Genomic DNA, 13,258 nt, shown 5'->3' with positions numbered 1-13,258 from the left:
AGTCTCTAGAATTTCTTCTTTAGAAATCCAATTATCTGCATAGCACAAGGGAGGTTAGGCGCCAAGTCAAACTTGCTGGCCATTTAAAATTCAAATGCAAAATAGCTTTGCAGACCAATGTTTGTGATTATGGTTTAAAATAGATTCTACTTATAGACCGAACTTTTTGGAAGCAGAAACATATTTTAAGACAACATGCTAAGTTATCGACGAAAAATAAGTCACAAGTTTTCACATTTTTTCTGTATACGTAATTACAAGCGTGACTTGAAAAGCTTTTTTGACGTAGTGTAACTGCAAATTTAAGTAGTAAGGTCTGGTTTTTCTGGTATACAAACATTTGTAGCTTTTTGCGAAGAGATATTTATTGAAATTGGCATTCGGGTTTGAAGGTTGAGGATTATGCTAAATCTGACACAGTGCCAAATTCCGTACATTGAATGCGGGCGCACTCATTGAAAACCAAAGTCCGCCACGTTAAACGTTCAAAATGTGTACATTTGCACATTTTTGGCAGTAGTGGAAGCTCCACAATTTGAAAGCCTCACAAACAAGAAAATGCGTTTGCGGAGTCGTACTCCTATTAGTTTCTACCAAATTCTGATGAATTAATGAACAAATAAATGACGAATTTGTTGTTGTCGGGGATTTGGGGATTTTAATTAATAATCATGTCACATGGGGTCCTATCATTTACGTAATTCATTTTGTATAAGAGATTGCTTAAATATAAACAACAATTCTAAAGGGGTCTTTACGCTACTAGCATTTTTAAAAAATCTGGAGGTTGTGTATCACTGATTTCATTCAATGTTGTGTACAAATTGTAAGTCCTTGACTGAGTGAACTTTTTTTTTCATTTCACCTTTTAACATTTTGTTTTTCTTTTTCAGAAGGAAAGATGACTATGTGTACAGTTCCCACTGTAGTTACTCCACATAGTGCGACAAGAGAACGAAGAACTGATAGAAGAATATCAGCCGGTAAGAGATTAGCAATGGTTCGCGCTTTTCCCGGTAAGGTACGCACAACTACTAGAAGGAGCCTTGACCCCTGTGATAATTCTAATGATAGCGGTTTAGGGTAAGAATCGTTTATATTAATTTTTTTAAACAGTTATTTAGATATTTATTTGGTACGCAGATTTGATCATCACATTGTTGATCATCGAACAAATTTAACAGATCGTTTGACATGGACTGGAGAACGAGCGGAAGCTAAACGACCAAGATTGGACATTAAATTAGAAGACGATGAGATCAATGACAATTTTAGTTTTCCCGAAACAATAAGAACTTGTAAAGACACAATGTCGTAAGTACAACTTTTTAAATGCAATTACGGTTGAGATGAGAAGTCAACTTTTTTAACATACCTACATAACAATGTTTAAAGTTGTATTTACGTTCTACTGACATCCCTTCTTAGTTGTTAGCTGCTGTAAACGGCGGGTATAGATGGTTTACTTTATTTTAGAATAATACGTACAGCTCCATCGTCTACAACTCCATCTCTTAACCTACATGGAACACAAAGCAGTAATGGTACCCATGCAGTTCCTCGATGCACACCACTTATAAGTCGTGTATCATCCTCACAATCAGTTAATCTCACATCACAGCTCGCAAATGTCTCCCGCGAAGGTAATCTATTTTCGAATGGCATCGTTTTGTTTTCTAACAAACTATTTTAGCGAGCGTTAGTTTGAGAATAATCAGTCAGCCAGAACAACAACACAGAGCACGGTATCAAACTGAAGGTAGTAGAGGCGCGGTTAAGGATCGTACTGGAAATGGTTTCCCTGTCGTACAACTTGTGGGATATCAGAAACCTGCAACTTTACAGGTATAGTGCACTTTTATAAATTTCCAAACAAAACATAAAACATGTTTTGTTTTTAATCCAGATTCTCCCAAAAAAGTGCCCATAGAATGTGCTAACGGGGACCGTCAATTTAAGCTAGGGAAAATAAAAACGAAATTTGACATATTCAGTTTTTCTGTGATCTCTATTTTCAACAATTTTTCAACAATTTTAAAAGGTTTTTTGTTAGTCACAATAAAAAGAGACAATTTTGCCCCCCCCCCCCATTTAACCTACACTGTATGTCACGGTTATGGAAATCCCAATGGTGAGCCTTGAATTTGAACCACCCCATATACAATGTAAAAAAATGTTTGAATATTGTTGCATATAATCTAATTTAATCTCCCCAATCAGTGCTTATTTGATCTTTTTTTAGGAATTTGAAAAATTACAAATCAAAATTTAAATTAAAATATACAGGGTGTTCCATTAAAAAAAATTATGTTAGGTTTGATAACTTTTATCTGACCCAGTGTACTTATTTTCAAAATGGACGATTATTTAACAATCATTATGCACAAACTTTTGTAATAAACATTTTCTGTATCATTTTTAACTAACAAAATGTAAGAGTCATTCTGAAATTGACAATTTTTTGACTTTCCCTCGTATCTCTTAAGTGAGCTAATATTTTCAAATTTTGACTTTACAATTTTAAGTTTAATCCAAATAGAGCACATTTTTATAGCACTAACAATTATCATAGTATATTTTTGTATGTTGTTGTTTATTTACCTATATGAATTTTTCATTTTACAGTTTCATTGTAATTAATTTACTCGAACTTTTTTCTGTGACGCAGGTATTCATAGGAACGGACGTCGGAAAGCCTAGTCCTCACATGTTTTACCAGGCATGTCGTGTTAGCGGTAAAAATTCGACGCCGTGCACAGAAAAAAAATTGGAGGGTACCGTTGTCATCGAACTACAATTGGATCCCTCGAAAGACATGATCGGAACGTGCGATTGCGTCGGCATTCTCAAAGAAAGGAACGTTGACGTCGAGCACAGATTTCCTGATCAAATTGGATCCAGAAGCAAAAAGAAATCGACTCGCTGCAGGATGGTGTTTCGGACTACTGTTACGCATGACAACGGCCAAATTGAAACATTACAAGTCTGTTCGCAACCAATTGTTTGTAGTAAGTGGACTTTTTTTTTACTTTTTTTTAATGTATGGAACTTCCATTCCTGTTTTTTTGATATTTTTGTATTGCTTCCTCTATTTCTTAAATTGTTTTCTTGTCTTCTACGTTATTTTCGTGTACTCTAACGCTTCTTTTTTCGTTCGAATTTTGTTGTCGGCACCCGTTTGGTAGTTCCTTGGAAGCATTGTTTCACCTTATCATGACCGGATTGTTGTCTTTGATTTTTGGGAATTCCTTTTATCTTTACCATATTTTTTCATATTTCTTTGAAGTTGGATTTCGCCTGTTACCATCGTACACGTACTTAGCCAACGAATAGACGTCGTATGCGAATAGGTCAAGTGACGTCACACGCGGACCCAAATTATTTTTCCATGCGCAACTTTAAAGTCTTGTAACTTTTTAATTTGTGAAGGTATTTTAATGATTCTTTTGCGTTCTTGTTTCATTTTCCTTAAATTTCAATAATACTTTACAACAAAAAAACTTGGACACTTCCACATTGTCAGTTGGATTGCTCCTTTGGAAGGCAGCAGCAATTTGGAAAATTGGATAGTGGAACAACTTGGACAATACGAATGGACCTCCTGATTACCAGTTGAATTGGGTTGCTTATTGAAAATTAATTTCGAAAGATGATTGATGCAATTTCATTCAGGAATAAACCGTGCTTCAGGCCTAATTGGTTGAGTTATTCCCAATAATAGATTACCGATCTTTCGCAATGTATAAATGTCAAAAATTTACCCTTGTAACGGGTTTTAACAACAAACAAAAGCTTGAATTAATTGTCTGTAACCTTTTTACTGGTAGTCCTTTTGTTCGTAGATTTGTTGCACTTATCAACAAATTGGATGCACAACTTTGAAAAATAATTTAGTTTTTTACGTAACTTGTCACCGCAAATCTGGCGCAACGGAATGTTTTGCCCCTTGCACCCCAAACAATTTATTTAAACGCGAACACCTTAATCTAAATATGCATCGAAACTAAAAAGATTCCGTACTAATAGGGTAACAAACACTTCACAATATTCACGTTTGAAAACTAGCAAGCGTCGGATCGCCTCTTTCACGTAAGGAAGTTATGTTTCTGTTTTGGTCACGTGCTCGGCTGTTTACAAAACGGGACGAAACTTTTGAAGTCTAAGATCTGTGATGTTTCAACTTTTATCTGCTTGAACACTTGTTTCTTATCTTAAAGCAGTGGCGGCTGATGCCTTTATTTTTGTTTGTGTGCGATGTATTAAACAGAAGAAAAAGTTGACAATGCCAGTTTAAGGAGCGTAAGAGATTTATTTCCTCTGAAGCACAAGCAACATAATATTCAAATTAATTCATTTGCTGATTTCGTTATTTGACCAGATACAAAGAAATAAAAAAACATTTGCTCATTGCCACTTTTTGAAGATATCAACGTTATTTTTTTACATGACCCATAAAAAAAAGTACACACTGTATTGAGTGGTTTTTTTTTTCGAATACAACGATATACAGTACACAAAAAAAACAAAAGTTGGCAATTGATGGTTTCACTCGCGCACGACACGCCCTAATCGTGAAAGAATATCTGTTGTACAAATTTCCTGGAAAATGAAGAATATATATCCGTCTAACTGTCTTTTTGCGCATGAAAATATATTTTGGGTTTTTTGAGGGCGTAAGTCCCAAAAATGAAATTTTGTACCAACTTTCTTAAAAATGTGAAGCTTGTAAGGATTTCAAACGGATTTACAAGCCGGTCGAAGTATGTCCTTTTTTAAAACGATTTAATTTTTTTTTAATATTTCAGCACAACCACCAGGTGTACCCGAAATATGCAAAAAATCGCTAACGTCATGCCCAGCCACTGGAGGCTTGGAACTGTTCATTTTGGGTAAAAACTTTCTTAAAGATACCAAAGTTGTTTTCCAGCAGGTGGACGACCAAGGTCTTTGTTGGGACCAATTCGTTGTACCCGATAAAGAGTTCTTACAACAGGTGCGTGCGACTCGGTTGTTTTTGTATTTATATTTATTCGGTTGATTTGCAGACACATCTAGTTTGTGTCGTTCCTCCTTACGCTAGGACTAATATAACCGAACCTGTAACGGTACGGTTGTTAGTCGTATCTAGCGGGAAAACTAGTGAACCTCATCAGTTTGTATATACGCCCACAAATGGGGCGGTATCGAGCGGTAAGCTTATGATAATGTTTATTATTAACAATTTTATTTGGGTTCAACTTGACATTACTGTTTTATAAAAGAATTTCCACGATACTACACTCAATTCTATTCTGAAACTTACTAAAGCAGTAAAAAATCAAGTTGATCGTCCAACTTGCATGCTGTGCATGAACTAACTGAGTGAATGCGCAGTGAAGAAGTACTTCCAAGTTTGTTGCGTCATTGCCTCAATTGTTTCTTAGCTTTTACCACAAGGAGTGGTACTTCTTCACAGGAGTTCTTTGAAAAAATGTTACTTTTGGACACTTTCTTTTTATTCTCAATGAATTTGGTAACATTATTTCAGTAAGTGTGAAAAGTGAGTAAACTGGAAGCAAATGCATACTAAAGTTTGTATTTTTCGATTGGTAGTGTGATTGAATTAAAAGAGCGGAAAGGGATTGTACATATGAGTGAGATTTGTTTGCATAAATCTGATTGGCTGAATGTTTTTGTGGTTGCAGTAGTATGCTATTTGCTCCACTTCTTTAAAGGATTCCATAAGTTGTTTTTCTAAATTAAAGTTGACCCAGTTTAGTAAATGTTTATAATTATGGAGTCCTGTAGCAATGGCTTTTGATTTTAATTGATTATACTTTATTTTTATATAACTCGTATTTTTTCAGCAAGCAGGGTGCATTAATTCTTTTTATATATTTTTCTTTTGGAATTGTTATTAATATACAATAATACTTGTATTATGAATAATGTAAATGTAAAGTAATCGAAAACATTGAGTTGCTTTTATGTTTTTATATTTCATACATTGTATTTGTTTCATGTAATTCGTTTGTGTGCAGCAAATGTTATGTAACAAAATTTCTGGATTAAGCCAAAGCTACAAATGTTTTTATAGCTTGTGCTGTAAAATTTTTTGACAATATTTTCAATTGTATGTAAGCAGTAGAAACATCGTCTGATTTATGATGTTTGATTGCAGAAATCAAAAAATTTTTCAATTTTGCCAAACCATTTTTTTTATATAATGTATGAGAATCGCACTGTTACAATTTTCTATTGCGTTTGCTTTTTCCACTTTGTCTCATACAGCATACAGGCTCTGTATACGCAGAGGGGCCGCCTGCCATCGACTTCTGTCAGCCTGCGGGGCCTAATCTACGCCGAAGTCCGCGTCATTCAGGTTCTCGCATCACGGGTACTTAAAAAAACAATACGAAACATAACATACACAAAAAGGTCATTACACTATTATTCTTTGTAAAGTCTACCCCGCCTCAATATTTTTTGCCCTCCATTTCCTTCTTTATTTACCCGAATTAATGCCCGATGTTTTATTTCATAAATTCAAAAAGCTTTACAAAGAATGTTTTACACGTACACAACGCATTTACAGACATAAAACATGGGATCATTTACCTTTACACTATAATTATATTTAAGGATATTTTAAATGCTTGATCATTTTACATTTTTTAACGTATATCATTTGAAAACGGAACCGTTTTTATAACGGCATTTTTTATTTAGAATACTAAAATTGATATTAACAAAATTCAACTTTTTGATTAAGGATGTGCATGTATTTTGTTTTCTTATTAGCCAGGCCAATGGACCGTGGACCCGTTTCTTTTCTTTTACAGATATCTTGCAGAGTGGCAGATGAACCTTGAAATTCGACCCATAATGTTAGGGCGAGAGATAATGTCAATTTAAATGTTTTATGGCTGCTTAGATTATTTTCCCATTACGACCACACATCCCACTGAACTCCTAGTTTTAAGAATCCTCTCTACAAACAAAACGAATATCATTTTGCATGTGACTAGTGTGCTTGTTGCATGTACTAAGCAATTTTGTTCATAAATTAGTAGACATGTAGATTTAATTTGTGTTAGTGTGATGTCTGTATCCTATTTCAGTAATACAATTAACAATTACATCTAATTTGATACCACTTTTTCCTCCATATTTCACATTTTTAGTTTTATGGTCGGTACAGAGCTGACAAAAATAAGGAGTTGTGCTAACCTATATCCATAACTATATTCTTGGTTTTTTCCTAAGTTGCTTATCAAGCTGTTGATACTGGCTTTATTTGTAATACATTCAGAATGATTCACATGGGGTTTAGTCATCATCATCCGTAGCACAGGTTCTTGTCTAAGTTAAGAAATAGATTTATATCTCCCAAACATTCAATGTTTTGATTCATTCAAATTATGTTCTAATGTAGCCCCACTTATACTTTGGAGGGAATCGCACCTGGATGCTAAGTATTGATTTGAACCAACTCTTACATTTTACGAGATCTTCACAGCTTTTTGTTTTTTAAAGGAATCTTTAGAACCTTTCCTCCAATCGACCAATTTTAGCAAATTATCTCATGAGGGCGTAAGAGTTTTAACTGCAATGTGGCTTTTAGACGTTCATTAAGTGCACCTAACGAGATTATGATTATTTTGATATCAGCTGCTGTGAATGAATTTTGAATGTTGTCAGTTTACACAGTTTTTGTTCTTTTCTCATTAAAATTGGCAAATAAGATTTTGCTTAAATATGAGCATTTTTTCAATATACCTAGTAACATTCTTTCAATTTCCAAATCTCATGAAGGTGTATTGTTTCTTATGTCCATCCATTTACAACGGGAATTTTAGTCACTATTAAAAGTTTTTGTTTTGCTAATAATCAAGTGTAACCTTTATTGCCAAAGTGTGGTACGAGTACATGTCCAAAAATAACAATAATTGTGTTTTTCATTAAAGCAGCCTTAGTCGTTACTTGGCAGCAAATCATTAATCTTTTGGAATTTGTTTATACAAATTTACCAATATGCTAACCCAAAAACTGTATGGTTTGATGTCCATTCTCTCTCTCTACTAACTTCAAAATTTAATGCCCTGACCTTTTAACGAATATTGCCAATTTGGCCTATTGTTTGACTTAATTTTTTTGCATTTGAGCTAGTTATTTGCTCTTACTAGAAGCACTCATTCATAAATTTCAGATACCACACAGTTTTACTTGCGTTACATTTTTCAAAGAAGTTTGAGTGTGCATTTGCAGTCATTTTCTCTGTCCGTCCGTCCGTCCGAGGCCTTAACTACTACATTTTCAATATATTTAGTTCGTTGTTTTTGAATTCGGTAGCTTATAGCTCTGGCACCTGAGCCAAGAAAAATCTTGACGATTAATGTACGTATGCACAGACTGCGCAATATCAATTTTCTTATTTATTGAGATATTTCTTTGAAATTTTAAACCAAAAATGTTTTTAATAAAAGCAAACATATCTCATATTGTAAACATCTGATTAATGTGCGCATGCGCAGAATATCAACTGTCTTATGTATCCAGATATCTTTTTGAAATTTTAAGCAGAGATGCTTCTGTTAAAGCCAAACATCTCATGTTGTAAACATTAGATGTATGCATGCGCAGTGACAACTCTCTCATTTATGAAAATATTTCTTTGAAATTTTAACCATAGATGCTTCTAGCAAAGAAAAACATATCAGTATCACGTAAAATTCATATGTCGACTGCAAAATGCCAACTTTTTTACTTATGATGGTCTTTCTTTAAAAAATTAAACATATACGTTTCTAGTAAAAACAAACATCGCGTATAGCATAAATTAAATTTGCGCATGCGCGAATTGCACATCGTCAACTTTCTTATGCATGGAGATATTTCTTTGAAATTTTAACCATAGATGCCTTTTTACTGTTTGTATTTCATTCCATTTGATACCTTATGCGGGAATCTTAAGATGTTCAATACCGATTAAAAGGTTTCGATACCGGTTCCGATAAACCAAATTTAAAAACTCCGATTCCGAATTCGGTTCTGATATAACCACTTCCGTTACATCCCTAATTTGAACCATTCATTTGTATGCCATATTATCTTTGACTGTAGAACACTACATTGAATTTTAATTCAAAAAGAAGAAAAGAAATGGAATAACAGAAAATATGTGCACGTTTTCATTGCTTGTTACAAATTGTTTACCACATTTCGACTTTTGTTATTTGAAAATAGAACTATATTTCAAATGGTTTTGCATCATGCATCAATTTGATTCATATTCACCGCCGACTGTGCTATTAAATTGGGATTGGGAAAACATCCTGCTGAAACCAAAATCAAAGCAAGTGGCTTTTAATGAACGTAAACATTAAGAGATCAGCACTACTTGAATTCACCTGCAGTTCAATCACGAGGGGATGACGTCATTTGAGTATCGTCTGCTGATCTCGGCCAGCTTTTTAAATATTAGTTATTAGGGATTAAATCTCTCTTATGGTGGTTCATGCATTTTAATGAATAGTTTACTACTCATTAAAATAGTTCAAGTTCATGTTACTAAAACCTGTTTCACATTCAGCAGAACTGCAGGGAACAAGTTTCTTAATATCGGGAATTTTGTTATCACTAGTCAATTGAATATTAACAAACTGCTTTTCATCGATAGCATGTTTGATTATTAGAAGGTTCTCGCCTTTTTCAGTACGTATTAATTTGCTAGCATACATGATTTATTGTTGCGTCCCTTTTTCATTTGTGCCATGCGTATAGGAGTAATGTTTCGGTTGCAGGCGCGGAAGTTTTCAAGGATAGTGGCGCCGGTGGCTGGTCTGTAATTTTTACAGGAACGCCGTTCTGGACGCAAAAAAACCCCCATTACACCATTGTGTATAACTGTTTGTTTCAGTCATTTCAAAAATTAAACCTTCAGTAGTGTACTGTTGTTTTATGTGCAGTCCTGACACACGTTTTGGTACTGCTTTTCTTATTGACGTCTCTGGAAGAATTCACGAAAATCGCTTGCACTAGGTACAAGTACTGAATCTTTTGGACAATTGCATTTTTAGTCCCCTAACTAACAGCTTTTGTTCTAATTTCAATTCAATTCAACTCGGGTATAGTACAAATAAACGGGTTTGTACCTATCTTTGTGTTTTTGTTTAATAGTTTTTAATGAGGTGTCGGGTAACAGTAGAGAGGTTTCTTATATTTCTTGAATGCATTATCCATAATATTGAATTTGCCTGAATTAATTGCATCATCACACTACACTTATCGTAAATTCCTAAAATCCTTGTAATAGGGTTAGGATTTAAAAGCGTGTTTGAAGTGTGATTGGAGTGGAAGTGTGACTGTATGGATTTTCTTGAATCTGCGAGTGTTTCGGGCGTTAACATTGTGGGTCATGTCTATCAAGCCATGGTAGTCAAAATTGAAATAAATTGCTAATAATAATAATAGTGATGCAATTGTAGAAATCAATAAGCTACTTTTGAGTTTTTTTTCGATTGTGAAGTAACCTGGCGTGAGTGGCACATCCCCATCCCCCTTATTTTACAGTGGCTTTTGACGGCAGCTACAATTTATAAATCGCTCCTGTGCTATGTTTATGTACTAATATATTTTTTATATGTTTTACAGTTCATACTTCTGAAAGTACTCCGTCTGCAACTTTCTCCAACAAAGTAATTTGGTCGTCGATAAATAAACACGAACAAGGTATAATGCCACCGCCTGGTACAAATCAAATGCCCATTGCTCAACGACGCCCGTCAATTAACACGTCTTCTGAAATTTCATCGCCCCCACTTAATAGCCTTAAACAAGAGTTAATGGATGAAAACAGTCAAAATTCGATAATCGACCCTTTGGAACTACATCGCGAGCGTTACAGAAATTTATCAGAAAGTTCGATGGATGTACAGCAGGGAGACTCAAATATAACGATGATTAATGAAAGTTCAATGGATATGTTACGACGCAGTTCTGTTTCAATGGACGCCATCAGCCAGAGTATTAACGAAAACTCTATGAATGAAATTATGCGTCATGACGTATCCTTGGTCAACTCTTCTAATAACTGCATAACTGAAAGCAACATACTATTGCCGACCACAACTACAACCGTCCGTTCTTGTACAGACTTACCCGTTATGGACTTGAGAATGAAAATGCCTGCAGCAACTGTGGCAGATTTGGCTCTCACAAATGCGCCGTCAATGGCCACTTTGCAAAGCTTTGGAATAACCGAAGCAACTAGCACACCACTCCTTGCCCAGACTGCACAAAGTATAGAAAACTACCTCTCCACCATCGAAACAAAAACTGTAAATGTGGAGTCGATGGGATTTGCCAATAATGCGTTGCAGTTGAGTCAACTGTTGAGTGCATCACACCAGACCCGGCCTACACAGAAAATTTCGCAAACACAATGCAGTGTCCTAGACAGCACTCATTTAAGTACGATTCAACCTCATTTAAACACAACCTTCCATTCCTCTGCACCTTCATTACTACCAGTAAGAACGTTGCCACTAACAAACGACCAAGTATTACTACAACAGAGTGTACTGACAGAAAATATGATGCAGGCTGCCATGGAAGAAAATATCATTTCTAAACTCAACTCTGCATTAAATCCCAGGGATAGAAATGTACACTCGCCTCAAGACATACTAATGGAAACTAAATCTGCATTAATTTCCGACGCCACCACGCAGGACATACTGCTGAGCGCCACAACCACCTCCCCAAATCTTCTCATGTCTCCAACAGTCAACACAACGCTCTCGCCCACAGTGGAACAATCCAACTTAAATTCCACCACACAGAACACCCCCAACATTTCTCCCGATATTATGTTAAACTCTCAATTATCGCCGAGTATGATGTGCCGTACACCGACCGCCTTAAACCAAGACGTCCTGCTGACCACAATTTGTCAGACAAGCCCCGCGGATGCCACCATTATTTCACCACAGGCTGCATCTCGACAACATTCCTCGGAATCGTCCCCCGTACGATCTCCCGTAGCCTTATCAAATCAACTTATAAACGCGACTGAACCGGAAAAAGCCATACTACTAAAGGCGGCGGTGGATCTATTAGAAACACAAAAAAAGTTAAACGAACTGGAGACATTTACGGGCAATAACGCGAGCAGTATAGAACAGGTGATAATGAATAATATTTTGTCATCGCCGACTCGTGATTCAAATCAGGGAAACAATATGCAACAGAGAAGTGTTCCAGTAGCCGTCAAAGACATTACCGGGCAGATGCAAAATGAGAAGAAAAATGCGGATCACATGATTCCCACCGGTTTTGCCACAATGTCCGAAAACGAACTGATCAATATCATCAATCCGAGCTGTTTTGATCAAGGTAATAATTTCCATTGACTTGTAGAAAGTTTCGACAACTATAATCGGTACTGCATGTGAATTTTGTAGAAGCACTTGTAGTTTGTGTGTAGAAGTCCTAACTAACATAATCTTAAGTTACTTATTGTAATTAATGTATTCGTAGAATTTATAGTTTGTCTTACTTATTGTATCTACTGTGGTCGCTTGATATTGCTGTACATATGCTTAGTATCATCACAGAAGTGTGTGACACTTTAGTTTTCTGTGGGTTATTCTAAAAGCTTAATGTTGTTATTTTTTTCAGTTTAATCATTGGTGAAGATCATCATTTGAAACATGTCATATTCAGTTTCATTTATTCTAAGCACAATATTTATTATACAACATTCAACCTACCTTTATAATTATGTTACTTCGCGTGTTTCGATGTTTTCATCTTTTTTCCTCAATATTATTTTGTAAATACATTTATATTTATAATTCGAATATATCTCGAAGTTTAAGATATCGTGTGTACATAGTTGTTATGTTTTTGAGGTTTTATACATATTATAAATGAGCCCAATGTTTAGATTGTATTTTTAAGTATCTGAGTATTACAACAGTCATTATTAAATTTATGCTTATATTTTTTTAATTATCAGATAAGAGTTTTGTGATGAAGGTCAAGTCAATTATTATTAATAATTTCTTACTGACTACAGATAAATGTTTATACTTACCTACATAACTTTGGAACAAACAATTTACAGAGTTCTAAATACTCAATACTTAATAACCTGAGTGTGCTCTTCTTGCTGTAGATAATGTAAATGGTGTGCAAACATTTTATATGAATCATATAATCGAGAATATAATGTATGTTATGCTATTATATATAAATAAACCATGTTGAATATTTT

At 34.9% G+C, this 13,258-nt stretch overlaps 1 protein-coding gene across 4 annotated transcripts in view; it reads left to right on the top strand.

Annotated features, from left to right (window-relative positions):
* Positions 1-13,258, top strand: part of LOC116176792 (nuclear factor of activated T-cells 5-like) — a 90,022-nt gene extending 76,764 nt beyond the window's left edge. For 2 of the 4 annotated variants that reach the window (XM_031495551.1, XM_031495553.1), the window contains exons 2-9: positions 894-1,083; positions 1,144-1,314; positions 1,477-1,643; positions 1,694-1,845; positions 2,669-3,008; positions 4,806-4,993; positions 5,046-5,190; positions 10,633-13,258. In XM_031495551.1, the coding sequence (XP_031351411.1) occupies positions 894-1,083; positions 1,144-1,314; positions 1,477-1,643; positions 1,694-1,845; positions 2,669-3,008; positions 4,806-4,993; positions 5,046-5,190; positions 10,633-12,392 (3,113 nt within the window). In that variant the 3' untranslated portion in view covers positions 12,393-13,258. The remainder of the gene's footprint in view (positions 1-893; positions 1,084-1,143; positions 1,315-1,476; positions 1,644-1,693; positions 1,846-2,668; positions 3,009-4,805; positions 4,994-5,045; positions 5,191-10,632) is intronic. The other 2 variants (XM_031495552.1, XM_031495554.1) reach the window with 2 other exon arrangements.

The sequence above is a fragment of the Photinus pyralis genome, unplaced genomic scaffold (assembly GCF_008802855.1).
Source record: "Photinus pyralis isolate 1611_PpyrPB1 unplaced genomic scaffold, Ppyr1.3 Ppyr1.4_LG7, whole genome shotgun sequence".
In the NCBI taxonomy this organism is placed as follows: Eukaryota; Metazoa; Arthropoda; class Insecta; order Coleoptera; family Lampyridae; genus Photinus; species Photinus pyralis.
The sequence above is the reverse complement of the archived record's forward strand: the minus strand, read 5'-3'. Positions and strand labels throughout refer to the sequence as shown.